We start from the raw sequence: 23,535 nt of genomic DNA, 5'->3' as shown, positions 1-23,535 counted from the left end.
CGCGCCCTTCTCTTTCGCAGTGCCTCGTCTGCGCAGTAGTAGTGCCACACAGCGTTGAGGGCAACTACGTCTTAGAACTCTCGGCAGTAGATGGATCGCGGCTACCCACGCCGACGCGAAGGAGGCGCCGGCTTCGGCGTCAGCGGGCTAAGCGGTGGTGGTGACTTCAGTGCTGGCTTTGACGGTTCTCCGGCCAATGGACCGGGCGGCCCACGGCGGCGCTTTCGTAGCGATTTTGATCCGGAGGAATACGCGCCACGCCGAAAACTCCACGGCCAGCGTCCGGTGGACTTCTACTCGCCAGCCATCCAGCACGTCCTCACCCGCCTGGTGCCACGCAGCACGCCGTACAGTTACCACGTCGCACCGCATGAATACCACACCAAAGACCTTGTCACAGCGAGTGTAACCAACTACAACGCTAGCACAGCGCTGTGCACGCAGTGGGTGAACACCTCGTACCACCCAGATAGCAAGGGCGGCCGCATCCGCACCCCACTCTACGCCTTGCAGTGGTCGGCGAGTGGGCGCCGTCTGCTCTGCTCCACCGGTCGCGGTGAGTTTCTGCTGTTCAATGGGCAGTCCTTTGGTGTGGAGGTGAAGACTGTGGCTCACGAGGACAACCGGCCGTGCCGCGCCATTGCGTGGGGCCGTCGCCATGACCTCATCCTCAGCGGCGATGACGCCGGCAGGCTCAAGATGTGGATGTCTAACTTCGTGTTCATGTCAGAGGTTGACACAAGCCACCGCGCCGTGCGCGAGATCTCGTGGGCGCCTCTGGAGCTGAAGTTTTGCACCGCTGGCCAGGATGGGTCGGCGAAGGTGTGGGACACGAACACGGTTGGCGCACACACTGCCACTACCGAGGCGAACGAAGGTAATCAGGCTGTGCTGGAGGAGGTGAAGCTTGAGGGCCACGGCGGTGATGTGACGACAGCACACTGGCACCCCTATCGAGCCCTCATCGCCACCGGCAGCCAAGACACACAGTGTCGACTGTGGGATCCCCGCACAGCCTCTCGCGGCAGCATTGCAGCCTTGCACGGCCACAGCCAGGCGCTGACATGTGTTCGGTGGCACCCAGATGGACGGACGTTGCTGAGCGCGTCGAAGGACGGGACGATTAAGCTGTGGGATATCCGCAAGACACAACCGGAAGTAAAGCGCTTCACCGGGCACCTGGACGCTGTGGACAAGGTTGACTGGCACCCGACGGTGTCGGACCTGTTTGCGAGCACAGGGGCAGATGGAAGCGTGATGTACTGGATGGTAGCTGAGGGCGACGGCACCGTGACCCATGGCGTGGAGGAGGTCATTCACGAAGCAGCGATCATCGAGGCGGCGCATGATAAGTTCCGCGACAAGCCGAATCCAGTGCACTGTGTCGCTTGGTCTCCTCTAGGCAACATCCTCGTGTCTAGCGGCCACGAGGTCAAGTACTGGACGCGCAACAAGCCAGGCGCACTGGAGGAGAAGGAGCGCGGTGTGGAGAGCGACATTCTGGACGAGCAAAGTCACGCAATGGCGTGATAGGCGTGCTGAACGGTGGTTTTGGCGATGCCCGGTGGCGCGCACACGGCGAGCCCCCAGACCGGCACTCTAACAGTGAGCACATGACACGCAATTTCTGACACTGCAGCAGCGGTGGGCAGGCGCACGGGTGTATTTTCTCTCTCGCGCGTCCCCCCGTGAGCACGAATGATGCGGCGTCAACGCGTCGACTCCGACGGCGCCCTTTCGCTTTCCTTTCCCTGTCACTTCTCTGCCCTTCTGGGTCTACAATGTCGACTGCCAACGACTGGGTGGCGTCAGGCTTTTTTCACCCGCTCTTTTCCCCCTTCCTCTCTCTACACACGCGCTCTTGTAGGGCATCTCGTATCTCTTCTGACCTCGTTGTCACTAACATTCAGAGCTGAACAGAGGCGCCGCTTCTTCTATTCATGTCGTGGTCAGAGACAGTGAGGTTTGTGTGGGGCTACACACATCTGTCGGCTGTGGAGCTGCAGCAGGGTGAAGTACTGGCACGCGCCCACCGGCAGGGAGCTGCAGCTCTAGCAACCCCAGCGAAAACGCCGGTTGCGTCATCAGGGTCCCCTCACTGGAAGTCGTGGGCGATGACGGAGGTTCTCTATCGTCAGCACGACCTGTTCAGTAAGCTCTTCGGTATCTCCTCTATTGGTCCTGTGGCGATGATAGTGCTCTTGGCTGGAATGACGAGTGCGCCGTGCCGCGAGCGTCGCATACCCGCCATGAACTTAATTCTTTACCTTGTCCTGAGCGTTTGCCTGAACGTGGCGCTCAAGGAGGTCATCCGCAGCCCACGCCCCGCTCACCCAGCAGCGGGAATGAACTACACCACGATGAACGGAATGCCGAGCGACCACGCGCAGTTCATGGCGGGCTTCTCCGTGTACCTTCTGCGCCGCTGGGCACACACGCAACGCCGTCGCACGGAAGGGCGCAAGGCTGGCCATCTCCAGCAGCGGAAGTCCATATCCGCATCGGCAGCGCTGACAAGGTCCTCGCCATCGTATGCTCTGGTGGGATTGCTACTGTTCGCGACACTTTTCATTGGCGCCGGCCGTATCTACAATGGCTACCACACTGTTGGACAAGCGCTTGTCGGGTGGATGGTGGGGATTGCACTGGCGTTGGTGTGTACCACCGTGCGCGTGCAGCGCAGTTTCACGTGGGTCTCGGAGAAGGTCCTGGTGCCGGTCATGCTTGTTTGCACCTTCTGGACGGAGGCGATCTGTTGAGCACCGTCGGTTTTCTTCGGGGCTGACTGGCCTCTCTCTCTCTCTCTCTCCTCTGGCCACGTGGCACTTTTGCTGGGCGAATTCTTCCTCGCTTGCGTAGCAGAAAAAAAGGAGGGCGACGCAGAGAGAAACGGGGTCGTTCTCCAGGGAGGACAGTCGGGCCAGCCCTTAACAACGCCCCTCGCCGAGGACTCTCCTCTCTCACTTATCAAACCGAACAGGTGCGAATGGTGGTGGTGAGTACGCTGTCTAGGCAGCGGAGGCAAGACAAGGCCGTCGGCTTGTGTCTCGCACCTTTTCCTCCCTGCAGTGTGGCAAAGTAGCACGTCATGCACATACGCGTGCGTCTCTCTCTCTCTGTGGGGGCAACAAGATGGAGAGGAGGAAGGGGGGCACTGCAGCACTTCTCTCTCCGCGGACTCCTCTCAAGTGCTCCACTTCTCTCTGCTCCCCTCTCTCTTCTCCCCTGTGTGCGTCTCCCGCGCGGATTTTCTTGTTTCAGCTTTCCCTTTGCGCAGGTCAACGGCAGGGGGGCGCGCACACTTTCCCTACCCCTGTTTTGCCCGCATGCGCCTGGGACTTCAGCTAGCGACAACGCGTACAGCCACCAGTGCCATCAACACTAACACCACCCGTACGGGCGCATCTGTGCCACGGCTCGCCTTCTGTGATTATTTTCTGCGTTGCTCTGTTGCGTCCAGCTCACATCCTTTGGGCACGGGCCTCCTCCCTTCCTCCTCCTCCTCCATAGCCTCTCTCTACTCCCGTACTCCTGCTTACGAGGATTGCTGCGGTCGTGCGCATCCTTGGCCTTGTCTCTGTGTTCCTCTCCCCGCCCTCCCCTTTTTGTTTCGCCTACTTCGCCCTCCCTCCTTCCCAGGCAATGATCAGCGCCAGGGACGCCCTTCTCCAGCTGACCTCAGGTCCGGGCCTGATGGACAACATGTGTAACTTTATCATTCGCCCGCCTCGCTCTACCTACGAGATGGAGGACCTCGGGCCTGACGTGTTCCGCATCGATGGTGACAGCAAGCAGCGCTTCATGCGCCACGACTTTGAACTGGAGAACATGCGAGGCTTGCGCTTCCAATGCTCGTGGTTTAAGCCCTACCCTGGCAGTCGTATGCCGTGCGTGGTGTACTGTCACGCGAATTGTGGCGGTCGCTACGACGGCCTCGAGGCCCTCTTTGTGCTGCGGCAAGGCTTCAGCCTCTTCTGCTTCGACTTCTGCGGGAGCGGCATGTCGGAGGGCGAGTACATCTCCCTCGGGTTCTACGAGCGCCAGGACCTTGTCGCCGTAATGGAGTTTCTCGCGCTCAAGAGTGACGAGGTGGACGGTGTGGCGCTGTGGGGCCGCAGCATGGGCGCCGTGGCCGCCATCATGTACGCCTCGAAGGATCGATGGGTTCGGTGCATTGTGTGCGATTCCCCCTTCGCTTCTCTGCGTCTGCTCATCGATGACTTGGTGGAGCGGCATGGCGGGCGAACTGCCCGGGTGGTACCGAAGATGTTGGTGCGGGGCATTGTGGAGCGCATCCGCAAGCGCATCATGAGGCGCGCCGCCTTTGACATTGACGACTTGGACGCGGTGAAATACGCCAAGTCGTGCAACGTGCCAGCGCTGCTGTTCCACGGCGCTGACGACGACTTTGTGTCCCCGACGCACTCTGAGATGATCCGCGACGCCTTCCCCATTCCGTGCCTGCAACAGTTCACACCAGGCGGGCACAACTGCGAGCGCTGCAGCGACATCCAAGAGCTCATTAGCGCCTTTCTGCAGCTCTACCTGATCGAGAAACCACAAGGGGCACGGAGGACGCCCGTACTGCGGGGGCTCGAGCTGGCAAATGTTTCCACAGACGCAACAACAAAGGCGGCCACCTCAGGGCCCAGTGTGCCGACTGGGCCAACTTCAAACCAGCCAGTATCCGTGACAAGCTACGGTACGAGAGACGCTGACCCGGCGCCGATGTCTTCCCCCCCTGCGTCTAAGGCGGCATATTCCCCCACCACCTCTACATTCACATCCACATAGTCGTCATCGTCAGCGCTCTACTCCTCCCCTACCTTTCCAAGCGGCGCTAAGTGCGCCGTCGCTGGGGGCAGGACGATGCGCTGCTACTACGACTCACACGATGCCACTGCCGCCCCCAAAGGTAGCGGCGGTGCTGGTCAGCTCGCCCGCATCTTTCTTCAAGTCTCCCGGATCGTCCAGTGAAGCACAAGCGTACGCCAGCGCTTCCACAGCGCTGAGCGACAGGTGAAGGGCAAGCAACGAGTGGTCTTACCGCGCCGCCGCGGAGTTCTCCTGTCGCGGTGCAAGGCGGGTGCTGAAGATCGCCAGCGGAGCCCCCAGTACAGCTCTGTGCCACTAGGAACGGCAGTAACAGTTCGCTCTTTCCTCGCGGGCGCAACTGGCCATTTTTGAGAACTACACCGCATGCCCGCAATGGTGGTCAACCTCTCGTGGCGCGACTCGAGGACGGCGATACGTGCAGGGTACTGGTGAATACCCCTGCGTGCAAGGAGGGGGAGGGGGGGGGTGACGTGGAGTAAGACGAATGGCGCTACTCTTCTCTATACCCACACTAGGGAGAGGGAGGGGAGACGGCATGCAGCACCAGCAGGCAACGTATTTCTCCATCTACGCGCAGGCGAGAAAGTGGGCGGCTTCTGAAAGAGGCCTCGGGTGTGGAGTAATAGAGGGCGATACAGGCAACAAGAGAAGGGGACTTTGGGTTACTGCGTGGGCCTCACTTTTCTTCTTCTTGCGCCGTTGCTGAAGCTGCCTTCAAGTCCTCCGCCTCATCACCACCCCGCCGCTTCCTTCGTCTGCCCCTTCCTCTCTTCCACACCTTCCCTGCAGTGCGCTGGTAGTGCTCACCTTCATCTCAACGGACCGCTTCTTTGCGCGCCTCGTGTATACGCACGTGTGTGCTGCGGTCGGGAGGACGCTGCTCGCTCTCCCTCTGCCTGCCCTGGACCCTTTCGTTTTCTTCTGCATGCCTTTCTCTCGCTGACCATCTCTCGCTTTTGCTTTGCGGGAGAGGGGGAGGGGTTCGATGTCTCTGCTATGGTGCCTCTCTCGAGCGCTGTCTCCCACCTCCTTTCTTCCTTCTCTTGGCCTGCGTTGCGGTTGTCCTCGTCGCCGCTTTTGACTGCGCGGGTGTATGTGAGAAGAAGTGTGACAGCGCACTGGTGCCCCGCTGTCCCTGCTTATATTCTTGTGTGTCTGGAGGGCTTGAGCGCGGAGTCGTGCTTGTTCAGCCCGGGCCCCCTTCTCCTCCTCCTCGTCGCTTGCACGTTTCTGTTTGCGTGTTTCCCCATTGAGACGGCCCATTTAGCCCCTCTTCCCCCCTCTTCCACCCCCCCACACACACCCACACACCCACGCAGAGCGGGCACGTACGGAGAGCACACCTATCACCCGTTGTGTGGGGAAGTGATGATGGATTCGGGTCACCTGAAGAAGGCGATGAAGCACCTTGCCCTCCTGCTTACAAGCCAGACGAATGGGGTGGATCGCGTGCAGGGGCTTGATCCAAAGGCCGATGGCGTGGAGATGTCCTTCCTCCATATGGACGAGGACACCTATTTCGATGCACGGGAGGAGTACTGGTCCCATCTGTGTTCGGACCTCCTGCGCGATCAGCAACAGATGGTTGCTATTGTGTAGGACATGAAGATCCTCGGATGGTCTTTTCTGGACCAGCATCTCCTGCTGCGTCGCTGCAAGGTCCCTCGTCAGCACCGACGGATCGGGTATGGGCCACGTGTTTTGGCACCCTTTCCCTTGCGGATCGTCAGCGTGACCTTCACGTATGTATCCGTCGATGTACCCGGGAACAGCGTCACGTCCTTCGCTCGGAGCGTGGAAATGTCGCACGCTCGTGCTGCGAATCCCCACATCATGGCGAGGAACAGCGCGGCGCGTGGATGGCCTAAGCGGAGCCGTTTGGAGATCCTCTCGACCTGTTGACGCGAAACGAAGGGAGGCGCATCCGGCACCGACTCCTTCATGTAGCGCTGCACCGTGCCAAAAGCGCTTCGCCACTCGGGATCGTCCTGAAGGCGAATACCCCGCGTCTGCGTCGAGTAGAGCGGCAGGTCGCGCAGCGCACCCGCCACCGCGGCAAAGGCCTTCGCGGTTGTTGCCCACTTCCATTTCCGGGCCCTTGCGGTCGATAGAATCAAGTCGATGCATGCCGCCGGAAAGCGCATGAGCATCTGTTCCGAGTTCATCGACTTGATTCGCGTCAACCATCGCAAGTGGTGTGCGCGAGTGTCGGGCCTCACCAAGTTCCATGCGAGCTGTGAGATGTGTGGCGGTTTCGCGGCGAAGAGGAACCAGTTTCTCGGGCAGACCTCTGCCTCTTCGTTTTTTGAAAGAGGCCTGCCCTGCATGTTTAAAGGATTGGAGCGGAGGCTTTCGAGAGCGCGCATTGCCTCTGCCGAGATGTTCGCGTCGACGTCCGCATATCCATCACCCTTCTGGTTTCCTGGAGTCCTGTACGTCGCGCCGTCCTCCTCGTCCTCTTGGAGTGGGTCCCTTCCGGCGCCGTCGCCTGGCCATCTTTTTCTCTTCACCAGGCGCGGCCGTTGGCCATCGGACGGATCCTGGTGTGCCTCTGATGCCGCACTTCGCGGAAGAGGAATGTATCGTGACGCGTGACGTGGGGCACGCTGTCTCTTCGACGATTGGTAGTGCGTCCACGTCGCTGGAACGTAGACTCCCACCGTTGCCTCCGAGGCGTCCTTTGTGAGAACGTAATGGCTCGGATAGCGCACGCCATTCACATCTGCCGGCGCCTCCCGGAGACATGCGCCAAGCAGAAACCTGTATCCTTTAATCACGTCGTATAATGTCGGTAACGACGGTCCACGGACAAGGTACAGTTCGTCGATTGAGGAGTCGAGGGTCACCTCCTCGCTTCGGTATTCTTCTCGAAGAATCACCCCATTCGGGTCGGTCGGCGAGGCATCGACCATGTGGATCTTCTTTCGGAGAAGCTTCAGCATCTCTTGGACGCTGTAAGGCTGCAGTGGTGTCAGCTTGTGCCTCACGCGTTGCTGTCCCACCGCTGTGTCGGTCAGACCGTGTGCCACACCATCGCCGACTCGCGCCAGAGCCGTCGCAGCCCACAGGTGATCCAGGACTGCTTCGTACACCTTTCTGGCATGTTTGTTCGCCTCCGCGAGGGTGATTTCTGTCCACTCAGAAATGCATTTCCCATGCTGAACGTGTGGTGACACGTTCGTCGGGATAATGCCTTCTGAGCTCACCGTGGCGTCGTTTGGCGCATGCTCAGGTGTACGTGTGACGGAGTTTTTCTTCCTCCACGGGAGGTCGATCACCGGCAGATCCTCATCATCGGATGGAAATTCGCTCGAGTTTAGAGAGCGTGTTTTGTTTCCATTCCTACCTGTTGCGGATCTACCTGAGGAACTCGCTGGTGTTCTCCTGTCACTTTTCCTCGCGGCTTTTCGCCGTGGGAGTGGAGCATCCATTGCGGATCTCTCGGGACGTTTACGGGAAGGTGCTTTTGACGCGGGTACAGGCGTCTGTGGCGTGCGCTTTGTGCGCTCAGCCCGGTCCATCTTTGTGCGCACCGTTTCCTCCTTTTTCTTTTGCCGAGGAGGTGGCTTTGGAGCACGTGCTTTCGGCTGGTTTGCGCGCCTGGAATCCCGTTTCGGGTTCGTGGATTTCGTTGCGCGCCTTTCGCCACCACCCAAGTGAAAAGTGTCTTCACGGTTCGCCGTGGTTTTCTTCAACCACGGCTTGTGCTCGATTTCGTTGTAGAAGAAATCCTTCCGTGACACCGGGTGGTTCGTCAGAATTTTCCTCATTTTCTCGAGGAAATATTCGCGTGGCGGGTGGTGTTTCGACGCCGCGTACAGCAGGCGCCGCATGCACTTTGCCATGTCGTGGCTATGGTCGATTTGTATGTCCAGATGAACGCCGAAAAATACGGCAGACATATACAAACCGCAGTCGTCGCTATAGCGTTCCTGACGTGGTGAAAATTCATTCACCAAACGCAAAGCTGGCCAGACCATTTTGAAGTGCTTACGCAGTTTTTCTTCCACTATGGGAGAAGGTGCGGAGTCGAAGATGCTCAGCTGTATTTCTGCTGAGTCCCGCGTCCCTTTCTCCAAAAGCCCTGCGATCCAGTGCTTCATAATGAAGATTGGGAAAAACACCACGCCGTGACGGTGCACCTTTGCCTTGAGTTGCTGCGCGCGTTTCCAATCAAGGTGCACCATCGTGTCCGACGGAACGATCCGTTTCTTAGGGAGGTACGCTTTGTAGATCACATCGAGTTCGATGTTCGATGTTTTCCCCTCGCGCATGTCACCGCCCCACATTTCTTTTGCAAATGACCTTGCGATCCCGAATGTGGTTTGCCTCTTGTGTGCGGTGGCCTCCTGCGAAACGTCGGCTGTGGCTCCGTCGGGCGTTAGTTTTTTGACCCGTCCTGTGCCTCGCCTCCGCGGAAAAACTTACGTCGGTTGTCTCCGGCGTTTCCTCGGTAACCGTTTCGTTGGTCTGTGCCTCTTCCGTTGTGTTTTGCCGGACCATAGGTATAGTAGTTTGAATCTTGGTAATCGTGCTGGCTCTGGCTATTCCTCGGAATCCGCTGTCCGAATTTTTGTTCTTTCAGGCATTGTGAAAGCAAGTCTTTCATTTTTAGTAGGTTTTCTTCAGTGAGTCCCGAGAGTGCTTCGAACCCTGCCATGTCCAGTGCTCCGATCTGTGTCCCGTCGGCTCCGAGAATTGGCGCGTATGGCGCGCCTCCTTCTAGGATATCTGACCCGTCTCTTTTCGGAGCCCGGTAGGTATCACACGGATGTTTTCGGTGCACTCCGCTGCCCTCAACTGTTCTTGGTCCTGCTTGACTTTCGCTGTGTGCCTTTTCGAAAGTGATGCGGTTGAGGTGCTCTAACCTGTCCGTTTCGGGAACCAAAGGCACTTCGACCCGTGTCAAAACTTTTCTCCATTGCCGCATTCCTCCTGCACTGGTTTGTGCGATTTGCGTGTTGTATGCGAGTAAACGTGACGTCATGGGCTCGTCCACAAACATGGCCAACCATGCTGCAATACGTTGGTCGGCGGTGGCTTTTTGTGCCCGTGGTCCCGTCAAGCCCAGCAGAGTCGCGGTAGTGATGGCAATAACGGGTGTCATCTGTTTCGCTACGATTGCTGCCTCCATTTTGACTTTGTATCCCTCCAGTGGGTTTTTTGAGGCTTCTATGTTATCCCAAATTTCTTCCCACCTTTCTTCCACGTCCAGCACTTGTTGGATTTCTTTGTCTGCGAACAACTTTTGGGCGTCCATCACTTCCTTCTTGATATTTTTTGTTGTGGGATCTGCTGCGCCAACACTCCTCAGTAGTGATTTTGTCATACCCTTACAGGCGAAATGAAAATCGGCATCTGTCATACCGCCTTCGCGGTATAATTTTCTTGTGAGTTCTGCCGTCATCTTTGTAGCCTCCTCTGCGACGAATAATTCGAGGTACTCATCCAGCTCTTTCTCGGTTAGTCGTTTGTCGGACATTTCCGATGTAGGTGAGTCGGAGGAAAAGGGAAAACGTGCGCTTTTGTCACAGAGATTCGAGTATGTGTCTGGAGAAACGTTTCTGAATATGTAGTCGTTTTTCCGTCGCTGGCCGCATGAACTCCACTTAGTGTGATTACTATATACATTTGGAGAAGAGATAGAGGGACAACAGTAAAGTAAGAATCCATAGAAACAGATGCAAGTACATATTTGCCGACCTGTGGCCATAATTTCCAATCGGGAAACATTATGGTACACAGACGGTCACACATCACAAATGGAAGTGAGGAGTCGGTTTCCGAGACACACACACTCACTCAGGATTCCTTTTCCACGGATACAAGAAACCGATTCAGCTATCGGTCAAAACAGATCCAACACCACATCCCACCAACCACCACCACCCCCCCCCTATAAGGTCAAGTGCCATTCGATTGCCTTTGTGGTTTTACACGCCGCCAATGGAACCCTAACCCTAACCCTAACCCTAACCCTAACCCTAACCCTAACCCTAACCCTAACCCTAACCCTAACCCTAACCCTAACCCTAACCCTAACCCTAACCCTAACCCGTGGACCCTAACCCGTGGACCCTAACTCGTGGACCCTCACCCGTGGACCCTCACCCGTGGACCCTCACCCGTGGACCCTCACCCGTGGACCCTCACCCGTGGACCCTCACCCGTGTACCCTGGCCCTCGGGAGGATTTCTCCGGTACAGTGGGAGAGGGTGTCGCAAGGATAGGAAGGAGTGGTAGAAAATGCCTGCACCATAACCCTTACCCCTGTTCGCGCACCCGCAGGCCAATTACCCATGTATAATTGTAGGGTGCCGTGGTGGGATGCTTCACCTGAGGAAAAAGCGAAACCAAATCCCCAGAGCTCGCGGGCTGTGCGATGGGAACGACTGCGTTGACAGCTGTCTCCTTTATCACACATAAGGGTGGAGGAAAGAAATGGCAGGCAATTGGAGGGATGTTGTTGGACATTGAAGTCGCTTGCGGAAAAACGGCTCGTACACATCTCAGGCGTTATTGCGGCATGATCAATGAGAGACGTGGCCGTTCACCCGCATTGATGCGCACAGTTGGAGGTACAGTGCTGAATAGCAGTAGGAAAAGGAAAGCTGAAGAAACGAGGTAGGACGCTGACGAGCGGCAGAAAAGCGGTGCGCACGGTTAGTCATGGATCAATATGGCGGAAGGTGCCGTGAAGCAACGCAGCGCCGCCGAGCGCCACTGGGGAGTGCTTGTCCCTATGGAAGGAGAGAGAGAAGGGAAAGAACAAGCTGCACAATTCACACGTACGATTTAGCCTCTCTCGGTGGGCACGGGCAAACGCGCAACGAACATCAGTGCGTCGCCGTCTGGCAATGGAAGAGGCAAGGAAGCAGCGATAGTGCAACCACGCAACCGCAAGACGGTGCGGCGCTGGGAAACGGCCGAAAAGAGTCTTTAGCAGAGGCCGACACATGCGCAGGCCATCAGTGCCTGGGCCGCCTGCTCTAGAGGGCGTGACGGGACGCCATCAAAGAGCCCCGGCAGGGATCGATATTGAGCGGGGCTGGGTACAGCGAGCAAAGCCGACTTTCACAAGCAGCGGGCGATGCGAGAAGGCAGCCGGGTTCGCGCTTCCCACCCCCAGCAGCCGCGACGCTAGTGTGCTTTTGTGTGCTGGCCACTGCCGCGAGACTGCAAAGCAGCGCACGTTGGCGAAAGAGAACGACCGCGGGTGGGGCGGGTCGCGAAAGCGCCCGAAGCCCCGCGACGCGGCCCCCCATCACGCAAACGGCTTCGAGAGCAGGGGCATCGGAGAGGGACACGAGAGCAGCCCGTTGCGCGAGCGACGCGGAGAGAGCGCACCCAGGCTTGCCAAAGGGCAGGCAGTGATCGTGAGAGCCGCTGGGCGGCTGCCCTCCGCAATGCCGGAGAGACTCGTCAGCGCGGCATCCTTTTGCATGGCGATCGCGGAGAGGTCTGAAGGGCGCGAGGAGCCCTCATGGTCGGAACGAGGCGCCCTACCACGGAGAGGTCCCAAGGCGAGCTGATGCACGAACCTCGCCGTGCGCGTCCGCACGCAGACGGGTGTTGGAAGGGAGTGCCGAGCCAGCGCACTGGAGCACAGACGTGTTTGGGGGGACACCGCGGCAGTAGCGAAGGGAGGCCGCACTGCCGGAAAGAGCATGACGCTGCCGGCACATCCCCACTCAAGCCGCCAAGCAGCGGAGCCGCCCCTCACCACCCCCCTCCCGGCAGCGGGATTCCTTCAGGGGACTCCTGTGCGTCCCTCCTTGCGCCTCGACAAGCGACCTCATCTTCACCCGTGAGCATTTGTGTGCGGGGAGAGGGGAGCAGCAGCCCTCGGCAGAAAGAGGCCCAGAGGGGCACATGCAGTGAGCGGCAGACTGTTAGAAAGGAGCAGTGGGCAAATCCCGTGCGAGGCCACTGTGGCTTACCTCGCGCTGCCCGTTTGTCTGCCCTACACAAAAGCGAGGAGATTTGCGGATGCGTGTGTGTGTGTGAAAGTTGCGCATGCGAGAGCGGCTCAGCTAGCACTGCTAAGTGGCGGTTCATAGTAGACATGTGAGCAGGCGCACCTGCACTGAAGGACCAGGCACATGCGCCATGTGCTGCACGCGCTGGCGTTTAGGCTCAGTACACTAAATGGCAGCTTCCCGTGCCAAGCCGTCGGCTCCACACTCTGTTTTCTTTCTCGCTCCGCAGGGGTAGGCCAGGGGTAGTCGTGAGACCAAAAAAAGGAGGTCAACACCAAAGATAAACAGGAAGGCAGTGAGAAAGGAGAGAAAACAAAAAAGGGTCTCTATAAGTGCACACAAACCCTGGCCGCCCGTCGCCCACGCAAGTGCGTAGGCAAGGGAGACGGGCGGCCAGGCACCGAAGCACGCTTGCTTACGCGTAGCCGTAAAGGATGTGGCCGCGCTTGCGCAAGCGCGTTCACGACATCGCTCGCCGTCACTGTCTTCTTGCGCGCGTACTCAATGCAGGCTGCGCTGCAGCGCACAATGTCCTCCACGTAGGCCTTCAGCACGCGGCGCACCTCCTCGTAGAGGTCGCCCGAGATGCGCTTTACACCATCGCAGCGCGCCATGCGGCGGATTTTGTCGCACAGCACCCTCTGGTCGCCCCTGATGGCAGCAAAGCGCTGTCCGCCGACCACTCCCGATAGGCTTACCAAGGGCAGAGGTGAAAAAAGCATTAACGATAGCGATCTGGGGAGTTGTTGGTCCTGGCGACGGATTGCAATAGAACGAAGATGGCAAAGAAATGAGGGCGCAGGACATGACGTTCATGGTACCATCTTTCCAAATATTTGAAAAGCCACACGGGGCAGCTGTTGCGCTATCAACAATCCTTTCATATCAATGCAGCGAGAGGAAACCAGGCAGAAAAGAGAAAGAAAACCACCTGCACAGCTGTTGAAAACAGTAACTTCAAGAGAACGAGAAAAAGAGCAGAGGAGCGTGGCTAGACCGAGCGCAGGAAGACGAAACACTTTAAATGTCTGTGTTTTGGGGGTATAAAAGACTGTGGTTTCCAGGATGTTTTATCACTGGGTGATTCAGTGAAACTTCAAGGTTTGTGGCGAGCGAGAATCTTTTCAAAGGCGAAGAGGCCAGCTGGAGTGCATGATATGAGTTGAGGCGGTCATAAATACACACAGGGAAAGGTGTAAATGCCTTATATTATGTGCACGGCTGTTTCTGGAGAAGACAAAAAACATCAATAAGCACATATTGTCAATGGCCTACAAAGAAAAGCTACAGGTGCTGAACATTACTCCTCTTAGTGTGCCTTGGAGTCGCTGGGTCCGGAGAAAGGCACCTTGTAAGGAAAATTTTCTGAGAGGGGGGCGCGTTGCGTTGCACTTGGGAAAAATAGGATACGCTGGCGCCGGATCGGGGAGAAAACGTGCGATAACCCGCATCGCCGCACGCACGCTTGCCGCGGGCCAATTACGAAAGTGACTCTTTTGTCTGCCGTGAACCGCAAATAAACGGGGTGCTTCCGTGGACTAAGGTCTCTGTGTGCCACAAGATCTTGGCACGCGTGTTGAAGTTTGTGCGTTTTGTCGCTGTGGGACCGCGGAACTTCCAGAGGGTTTCTCCGCGTTATCAAGCAACGCCCTTCCTGAAAGTGGAAAAGGAGTTTTCAGCGACAGCGGAGGCGAAGAGAACCAGCAGCGGAGTACCAGAGCCACCGGGCTCCACGCATCACAATCAACTAGTAAGCTCCCGAACGCCCTACCACCGCGCACGTGCACTAAACCCATTGCATCGAAAACTCTGCGACATCAACGTGGGAAGCGGGCGTCTGTTGGGGTTAGTGCTGGTGGCGGATGCACACTTCCAAGTGAGGCGTACAGCGGAGGACGGCAGTGCACTATGGAAACCGTCGTCTGCGTTTTTAAATGGACGCAGCCGGCACACGAAGACTTTGTCCTATTTTTTCTGCGCGCGAGGTGGTTGGTGCAAGACAAAAAAAGAGCACTTATGATCCTTGACAAGTGGGAGGTTCTTGTCCTTACGAGTTTTGCTTCGGCGGAAGGCTAACAGCCCTCCGCCCCTAGAGAACCTGGAGCAAAATAAAGATCATGCCTTAAGCGTCTTCCCTGTGAGGAAAGATGGCCACTGTTTTCGCCATGAGGGCATGCGCGCCCCCCCCCCCCCCCACACCCGTGCTCAGGACAGGCGTGCTCAATCCTCATGGACGAAGGGAGCTGTGTCATTTTTTGTGAAATGGCGAGCACTACGACAATTGAACCGTACCGAAAAATCAGTGCGGTCATTTATCCGCCATTTATGCAGAGACATACAATGTGTCTAAGGTAGTTAATAGGGCTCCTTGCTATATCACTTCCCTTGCACCAGCTTCAGTAACAGCACGCCGACTGGCAGGATGAGCGAGGCCTTTGTGTTTTGTTTTCTATTGAACTATGACTCCTGGCAACGTGGATGCAACTCTCTGCGCTTTTCTCTTCTGCCTTCTCATTGGCTTCTTCAATTCCGGCGCTATCGCCGGTTGCATTGGCTCTTGTGATGGATGCGAAACCAAATGGATAATGCTGTTGTAGTGAAGGATTATTGTCTGCTGGGAACCGTCATTGACTGTTTGGCAAAGCGGAAAAAAGGCTATGTGTTGTGTATGCTGGAGTGCACATAGTGTCTCTAGTTTAATGTGAAGTGCACTTTTAGCTTTGGAACTCTGGAAGAGTGGATTCGTAAGTATGTCTATTTTTTGTTACTCATCAAACTGCGTCTCCTCCTTGCACCGGTTTCTTGACCATAGGTAACAGAATGGTCGCTACAAGCCTCTTCGCCTCTTTTTCTGCAAGGCAATTAAAACGCATTTTTATGGACGCTCTTAAGCAAGGCCTAGCTCTACGCATTTTTATATGAAGATTACTCCTTTTTCTCTCGTTGCGTTCTGAACAAGTGAAAGGGGGAAGAAACTACTTCCCTGCGTACTAAGTGTTTCTAAAAATTCTTATACACACACATTCGCTCCTTGACGCAGCGGTGTTCCGGTGTTGTGCAAAAAAAAAAAAGTGGGACTACTCCATTGATGCTAGTTTGTTTTTCTCAAGTACAGCAATATCAGCTGTAATGCGAACTTGGGGAGGAAGTGCAATGAACTCTTCCATTGTTGTGATGGGAGGGAAAACGATCAGACCTCTCCGAGAAACTGTTGGGTTGTTTACTGCTACATGCGGACTCTCCTCTTTATTTATCCTCGTAAACTTTGGCTATGGTTTTGTGAGAAAAGTCTACTTCTTAAAGTCTGAATCGTGGCAAAGCGCAGCGATGGATTATCCCAATTTAGACTGCCAGACTTTGTTTTCGTTGCTCCGTCGTTTTCCGTTCGCGGGACGGTTAGTACTCCGATGTTTCTCGCAGTGCTGCTCTCAGTACGAAGAGTATGTTCGGCGGCCTCAGAAAGAGCTTAGCGTAACATGCACTCATTACATTTCAAGTAGCGTAAAGGTGTCGTCTATCTACAGAGGAGGTCAGACGTGCTTCTGTGCCTATCATGAAGGTGAGCGAAATGGACCTTTTGGTAGTGTAAAGAGTGATTGTGTCTATGCCAACGCCAATGGAAGTCGTGTTGATTCTTACGGTGTTCACTTTGAATCTCGTGATGATGTAAATTTCTGGCTGGACGTCAACGATCATTTTAAGACTTTCTTTGTCTCCGCCTTGTTCTCTGATAAGTGGGAGGCGTGGACGCAGCTCGCAGGAAGTGCTTGTGCCGGCATTAGGTACAGTACGTATCTTAGTTCGAACACCCATGTGTCGTGCGGTATTCAATCTTCTCGCAAAGAGGTTTCTGCTGCTCTGTCAGTTTTTCACAAACTACATTACAATGTTTTGGGCTTCTTGAATGTCATCGTGTCTTCTGCTTCGCTGCAGCCATTTTTTGTTTTCCAGACAAACTTTTCCTGGGTGTCGCTGCGCTACATTCAAGATCTCCACAACTGTGCTTGCGAAGTAGTATTTGAACCGAAGGGTGTTTTATTAGGGTTTCGTGTACAAAAATGTTCTTCTGGTATTCGCAGGATGTTTGCATTTGAGTGGTAAAGTAGGGTGTGCTACTGTTTGTTCTTTGGAATTCTCCGCTTGTTGATGACCCCATGTTAGTTCTTTTTATTTCTCTGTATCGTGTCAGGGGAACTGATGTGAAGCCCATATAATCTAGTGGAGACCTTTGTCTGAGTCACAGTAGTGTGTTGCTTTCAGACCTCCTGTATGCTTCCGGAAGTAGCTGGATATGTGAAAAGGGGGAACCTCGCCGCTGTTTGTACACCTGGGGGTGACAATTTCTTTTGCTTGCGTTTGTACTTTTCTTTTTTGTATTGCATTCAGTAGTTATAGGTATTTGATGTGCGCTCTATGGGATTTCGTGGTCTTGAGGTGGACTACACTCAGTGTGTCTTCTTACCTATATATATATATATATATAATGCTGTGTTGCGGTATAAATTTTTGAACTTGTTAAATTTCTTTTTATCATTACGTAGCCTCGAGTGTTACATTATAATGTGAGCCTTCTTAAAAAAAAAAAAGATAAGCTTTGCTATTTTCTCGTTATGCTGCTCTGGCAAAGTGGAGGAGCAATGCGAATAAAAACATGGGGATGGCAGTGAAATGCAAAATACTGGTCTCGTGTTGTGCTTCATGCTATTACTACTCTTGTCGTTATCTATACAATTCGCCTTCATCTCTTTTACTTCTTCTGATTGACTTTACTCTCTTTTGACTCTTTTCATGTGTTTCGAAGCACCTCGTAGAAGCAATCCGTTAGGAGGGTTGATTGGCTCTGACGACTTATTCTACGCATGGTCGTAGAGCGATAAAGTGCTTGGCCGGTATACTAGCAGCACACTTTTTCTCGCTTGCAGGCTACGAAAAACAAAACAACGCACAAATTCTCAATATATATCTAAGCTGATATTTATTTCCCTTGCTAAGGTATCACTTTTCTGATATTTTCTTCACCCCTCCTGCACCTTACAGACACAGCGATGTCGCAGCCAGCCAAGCCGTGCACATCGCATAACCTTGGAAATCCCGCAGAAAATCATCTACCAGTCAATAACCTTTTTCAGCCACACAATGACAATATCCATACTGAGATTTCTTCCGTAAAAAGCAAGAACATAGCTTTTCCAAAAAAGGACACCTTTTATGAACAGATCGATCAAACCAACAGTGCTGCTCTCTCTGCTGCGCTCCCGAAGGGGGAGGGTGGAGAGGCGACGCAACGTGTCTGCGTGGGACCTGAAGGGGTGTGGCGGTGTTGTGTGTGCCACAAGGTGAAGGACCTGAAGGGCCCGCACTTGAACGGCAAGGCGAGTGTGCGGTCAGACTGCTGGCCTTGCGCAAAGAAAACAACGTTTGTTCACGAGAGCAGTGGTGATGGACCGCTGGAGGGCGCCGGGCGCCCTGCCGGGCGTGTCGCAGTGGCTGCAGACGTTGAGAGACTCTCTGTTTGTGGTGAGCATCGCACAACCGTATTCAAAGCTCCTGTTGTTCCGTCAGAAGCAGAGGAACCGAGCTGCATGCTGCCAGTGACAAAGGCTGGCAAAGGACAAGGATCCGCCGCTGAAGGTGCAGGTCTCGCGGCGCTGTCGGGAAATGTTCTTTGGCGCTGCGCCGTGTGCCACAAGGTGAAGGACCTAAAGGGTCCGCACTTGAGCGGCAAGACCAGTGTGCGGTCGGACTGCTGGCCTTGCGCGAAGAAAACAACGTTCCTTCGCGATACCTGCGCTATCGCTGGCTCTGGCGCTGCTGCCGAACTCGTTTCCTCCGCTCCAAAGACGGCCCCCACCGCTGAGGGTGCCACCCCCGCTACGAGCGACGCAAAGGCCAGCGTGCTTGCAGAGCATAACATCCCACCATTCTTACAAACCACTGCTTGTCCCTCAGGATTCATTGGCAATCCATCGTGTGTAACGCCGTTCAAGAGCGCCTTTGGTGGCGTGCCCGCATCAGATGCGGCGAAGCCCGCTGCTACGCCGTTCAAGAGTGCCTTTGGTGGCGTGCCAGCACCAGATGCGGCGAGGACTTCTGCCTTGCAGTTGAAAACGGTTTTTAGTGAGGCTGATAACGTTGACGATGTTAGATTTTTGACTGAGAGTAAAAATCCTTTGCAACTGAGTGGCGGCTCAAAGGGTACTCAATGCTCAGCGTTTGAGAAAGAAGCTTCATTTAGTGTCCCATCTGTTCCAGGGGACTGCGCTGGGGAATCAGCAAATGCGTCCTGCGGCACGCTGGGTTCTAATGCGCTGGTGCCATCGCGGGCCACAGACTCTTTTTCATCGGTTGCAGTGCTGTCGCTGATTACAGATGCCTTAAAAGAGCACCGCGAGGTGATAAAGGCCGAGTTGGAGTGTTTTCGCAAGGATTTGTTGCTTGAGGTGCGTCAGTTGATTTCCCGGAGGCACGTGTATACCGTAGCAGAGGACCGGGCGGATTTCGAGGAGCCCGCTGCAGAGATAACGGAGAGCCTTATTCACCGACATTTGACAAAGGCATTTCGTAAATTTTGAGGGCTTCATACTGCGTTTCACGTGTTGTTCTCACGACTATCTTACGTTGCAGTTTGACAAGAAGTGCTAAGAAACGTTGTGCTGACATTTTGCAGAGTGGTGGCCTTTGCCTTTGTGGACTGGTGCACTATCATTGTCACTCGTAGCGCAGCGATCGGAATAGTTCTCTTAATTTTCTTTTTTTCGATGCACCTGCCCATGGTATAGAGGTGATGGTCTCCCCGCCTCTTTTCTCTCCCCCAGTTCTGAACGCCTAATGAGGGGAGACACCTCAACGTGGTGTCAGGGCTCAGTACCCCTCTCGGTGTGGAGAAGCCAAGCAGCGTTCATTCTTAGCAGTGCCGAGCCACTTCTGTTGTCCACCGTGTTAGGTACACACAGCATGGGAAAGTAAGCATAATGTAGCTCTAGTGACTTTGACGGTCGGGTGCTGGATAGCGTTGCTTTAAGGCACCCTGCGATAGAAAACACGTCTGTACTATTCATAGGGTGAGTGTCGAAGTGACTCTAGAGCATCTCACCCGACCCTCACTGCCCACTGGCGAGGATTCTGAGCTACCCGAGGGATGTACCAGGCGGCGACCTGCTCGATGGGCGCGGCTGTGAGGCGACCTGCAGCTCGGGAGTTGAGCAGAGTTGTAGGATGAGGCCATGCTCCCATAGCTGGGTCGGCATTGCTGTAACGCGACTCTACCGCTGCTTCGAAGCACGCGGTGGGCCTCTGACAAGCCATGGCTGAATGGAGCCTGGCTCATGTTTTTTTGGCGGAATGGGCATGTCGCAAGATGAGTTTTGTAGCTTATGTCCTTGCCCCTCTTCTTATCCTTCACCTCACGTTTTCACTCTCAAAGCAGAACTGCTGGTCTGACAAGCAGGCAGAAACGTAGTCACTTTCACTAGAACATAACCTCTGTTCCCCATTTTCATCCCCAGCTTCGATATAACTATTCTTCAACATCGCCCTTTTCTCTTGGTTCTGTAACTCTTGCAGAAAGAAGTTGGCACGCAAATGCCACCACCAACTCGACTGAATGCAGTGTGCGATAGTGCGACGGCTGTTACGACCAACTTGGAAGATCTGCAGGAACTGTGTAGTCGTGTTCAACTGCTTAGAAAGTGTGTAAACAACATCTGCAACCGAAAAATTCCCGCATTGGAATACTCCATAGAACAGTTCCGTGAGATCCACTTACATCGTCTTTTGGCAACAGAGAATGGTTTTAGAAAAGATTTACCGGTGCAATCCGTCGGTTTGCTTCTCAGCTCCATCGACTCATTGTATTTAAGGACAGACAATTGTACTCAAAGCAGATGGCCTGCTGCACGCCGCACTTCTGCTGCTGAATGCTCTTCGACCACCATTTTTGCTATTGGGTATTCTCCTGAAACTATGGTGACGGAATCTAATCTGGTGTACTATTCAGAACCAGGTGACGCAAAAATCACGCAGCGCAGAGGCTCTTGTACTCCACCTTCTATTGCTGAAAGCATGACACAACACCCCACTGCTGGTACTGCCGACAAGCCCGCCGCTACATCAGAGAGTAAGCCCGCCACTGGTGGAATCGGGCAGACCTCGGAAGACTTCGGTAAAGCTTCTCCAGGTCCCGGCGCTATTCCTCAGGCATCGTCGACCGAAGGCACGAAGCCCGCTGCTGGCGCGTTTGGGCAGGCCCCGGCAGCCTTTGGCCAGGCATCGTCGACCGAAGGCACGAAGCCCGCTGCTAGAGCGTTTGGGCAGGCCCCGGCAGCCTTTGGCCAGGCATCGTCGACCGAAGGCACGAAGCCCGCTGCTAGAGCGCTTGGGCAGGCCCCGGCAACCTTTGGCCAGGCATCGTCGACCGAAGGCACGAAGCCCGCTGCTGGCGCGTTTGGGCAGGCTCCGGCAGCCTTTGGCCAGGCATCGTCGACCGAAGGCACGAAGCCCGCCGCTGGCGCGTTTGGGCAGGCCCCGGCGGCCTTTGGCCAGGCATCGTCGACCGAAGGCACGAAGCCCGCTGCTGGCGCGTTTGGGCAGGCCCCGGCAGCCTTTGGCCAGGCATCGTCGACCGAAGGCACGAAGCCCGCCGCTGGCGCGTTTGGGCAGGCCCCGGCGGTCTTTGGCCAGGCATCGTCGACCGAAGGCACGAAGCCCGCTGCTGGCGCGTTTGGGCAGGCCCCGGCGGTCTTTGGTCAGGCATCGTCGACCGAAGGCACGAAGCCCGCCGCTGGCGCGTTTGGACAGGCCCCGGCAGCCTTTGGCCAGGCATCGTCGACCGAAGGCACGAAGCCCGCTGCTGGCGCGTTTGGGCAGGCCCCGGCGGTCTTTGGTCAGGCATCGTCGACCGAAGGCACGAAGCCCGCTGCTGGCGCGTTTGGGCAGGCCCCGGCAGCCTTTGGCCAGGCATCGTCGACCGAAGGCACGAAGCCCGCTGCTGGCGCGTTTGGGCAGGCCCCGGCAGCCTTTGGCCAGGCATCGTCGACCGAAGGCACGAAGCCCGCTGGTAGAGCGCTTGGGCAGGCCCCGGCAGCCTTTGGTCAGGCATCGTCGACCGAAGGCACGAAGCCCGCTGCTGGCGCGTTTGGGCAGGCCCCGGCAGCCTTTGGTCAGGCATCGTCGACCGAAGGCACGAAGCCCGCTGCTGGCGCGTTTGGGCAGGCCCCGGCGGTCTTTGGCCAGGCATCGTCGACCGAAGGCACGAAGCCCGCCGCTGGCGCGTTTGGGCAGGCCCCGGCGGTCTTTGGTCAGGCATCGTCGACCGAAGGCACGAAGCCCGCCGCTGGCGCGTTTGGACAGGCCCCGGCAGCCTTTGGCCAGGCATCGTCGACCGAAGGCACGAAGCCCGCTGCTGGCGCGTTTGGGCAGGCCCCGGCGGTCTTTGGTCAGGCATCGTCGACCGAAGGCACGAAGCCCGCTGCTGGCGCGTTTGGGCAGGCCCCGGCAGCCTTTGGCCAGGCATCGTCGACCGAAGGCACGAAGCCCGCTGCTAGAGCGCTTGGGCAGGCCCCGGCAGCCTTTGGCCAGGCATCGTCGACCGAAGGCACGAAGCCCGCTGCTGGCGCGTTTGGGCAGGCCCCGGCAGCCTTTGGCCAGGCATCGTCGACCGAAGGCACGAAGCCCGCTGCTGGCGCGTTTGGGCAGGCCCCGGCAGCCTTTGGTCAGGCATCGTCGACAGAAGGCACGAAGCCCGCTGCTGGCGCGTTTGGGCAGGCCCCGGCGGTCTTTGGTCAGGCATCGTCGACCGAAGGCACGAAGCCCGCTGCTGGCGCGTTTGGGCAGACTCCGGCAGCCTTTGGCCAGGCATCGTCGACCGAAGGCACGAAGCCCGCTGCTGGCGCGTTTGGGCAGGCCCCGGCAGCCTTTGGTCAGGCATCGTCGACCGAAGGCACGAAGCCCGCTGCTGGCGCGTTTGGGCAGGCCCCGGCGGTCTTTGGTCAGGCATCGTCGACCGAAGGCACGAAGCCCGCTGCTGGCGCGTTTGGGCAGACTCCGGTAGCCTTTGGCCAGGCATCGTCGACCGAAGGCACGAAGCCCGCTGCTGGCGCGTTTGGGCAGGCCCCGGCGGTCTTTGGTCAGGCATCGTCGACAGAAGGCACGAAGCCCGCCGCTGGCGCGTTTGGGCAGGCCCCGGCGGTCTTTGGTCAGGCATCGTCGACCGAAGGCACGAAGCCCGCTGCTGGCGCGTTTGGGCAGGCCCCGGTGGCCTTCGGTAAAGCCCCTCCAGGCACCAGCGCCTTTGGTCAGGCATCGTCGACCGAAGGCACGAAGCCCGCTGCTGGCGCGTTTGGGCAGGCCCCGGTGGCCTTTGGTAAAGCCCCTCCAGGCACCAGCGCATTTGGTCAGGCATCAGCGATCGGAGGAACGCAACCCGCTGCTGGCGCGTTTGGGCAGGCCCCGGTGGCCTTTGGTAAAGCTCCTCCAGGCACCAGCGCCTTTGGTCAGGCATCAGCGACCGGAGGAACGCAGGCCGCTGCTGGCGCGTTTGGGCAGGCCCCGGTGGCCTTTGGTAAAGCCCCTCCAGGTACCAGCGCATTTGGTCAGGCATCAGCGACCGGAGGAACGCAGTCCGCTGCTGGCGCGTTTGGGCAGGCCCCGGTGGCCTTCGGTAAAGCTCTTCCAGGCTTTAATGCTTTTGCGAAGGCACCGCTGGGTATGTCTTCTGGCAACT

General features: G+C 56.5%; 6 protein-coding genes across 6 annotated transcripts; 4 read left to right on the top strand and 2 right to left on the bottom strand.

Moving 5' to 3' along the window:
- Positions 1-90: 90 nt before the first annotated feature.
- On the top strand, positions 91-1,530 carry LBRM_30_0490 (WD-40 repeat protein; the record flags this gene model as incomplete). The annotated part of the gene is made up of 1 exon (XM_001566632.2): positions 91-1,530. The coding sequence occupies one exon, from the start codon at positions 91-93 to the stop codon at positions 1,528-1,530; it is 1,440 nt and encodes a 479-aa protein (XP_001566682.1).
- Positions 1,531-1,940: 410 nt separating this feature from the next.
- On the top strand, positions 1,941-2,759 carry LBRM_30_0480 (putative dolichyl pyrophosphate phosphatase; the record flags this gene model as incomplete). The annotated part of the gene is made up of 1 exon (XM_001566631.1): positions 1,941-2,759. One exon carries the CDS (start codon positions 1,941-1,943, stop codon positions 2,757-2,759), a length of 819 nt encoding a protein of 272 aa, XP_001566681.1.
- An 883-nt stretch (positions 2,760-3,642) lies between these two features.
- Positions 3,643-4,794, top strand: LBRM_30_0470 (conserved hypothetical protein; the record flags this gene model as incomplete). The annotated part of the gene is made up of 1 exon (XM_001566630.2): positions 3,643-4,794. One exon carries the CDS (start codon positions 3,643-3,645, stop codon positions 4,792-4,794), a length of 1,152 nt encoding a protein of 383 aa, XP_001566680.1.
- A 1,709-nt stretch (positions 4,795-6,503) lies between these two features.
- On the bottom strand, positions 6,504-10,549 carry LBRM_30_0460 (TATE DNA Transposon; the record flags this gene model as incomplete). Its single annotated transcript, XM_001566629.1, is given in 2 exon segments — positions 6,504-9,206; positions 9,221-10,549. 2 exon segments carry the CDS (start codon positions 10,547-10,549, stop codon positions 6,504-6,506), a joined length of 4,032 nt encoding a protein of 1,343 aa, XP_001566679.1.
- Positions 10,550-13,141: 2,592 nt separating this feature from the next.
- LBRM_30_0450 (histone H4) lies at positions 13,142-13,537 on the bottom strand (the record flags this gene model as incomplete). The annotated part of the gene is made up of 1 exon (XM_001566628.1): positions 13,142-13,537. One exon carries the CDS (start codon positions 13,535-13,537, stop codon positions 13,142-13,144), a length of 396 nt encoding a protein of 131 aa, XP_001566678.1.
- A 4,323-nt stretch (positions 13,538-17,860) lies between these two features.
- On the top strand, positions 17,861-19,387 carry LBRM_30_0440 (conserved hypothetical protein; the record flags this gene model as incomplete). The annotated part of the gene is made up of 1 exon (XM_001566627.1): positions 17,861-19,387. The coding sequence occupies one exon, from the start codon at positions 17,861-17,863 to the stop codon at positions 19,385-19,387; it is 1,527 nt and encodes a 508-aa protein (XP_001566677.1).
- Between the last annotated feature and the right edge of the window lie 4,148 nt (positions 19,388-23,535).

Source organism: Leishmania braziliensis, chromosome 30, assembly GCF_000002845.2.
Source record: "Leishmania braziliensis MHOM/BR/75/M2904 complete genome, chromosome 30".
NCBI classification, from domain to species: Eukaryota; Euglenozoa; class Kinetoplastea; order Trypanosomatida; family Trypanosomatidae; genus Leishmania; species Leishmania braziliensis.
Note: the sequence above shows the minus strand (reverse complement) of the source record. Positions and strands in the feature narration are given on the sequence as shown.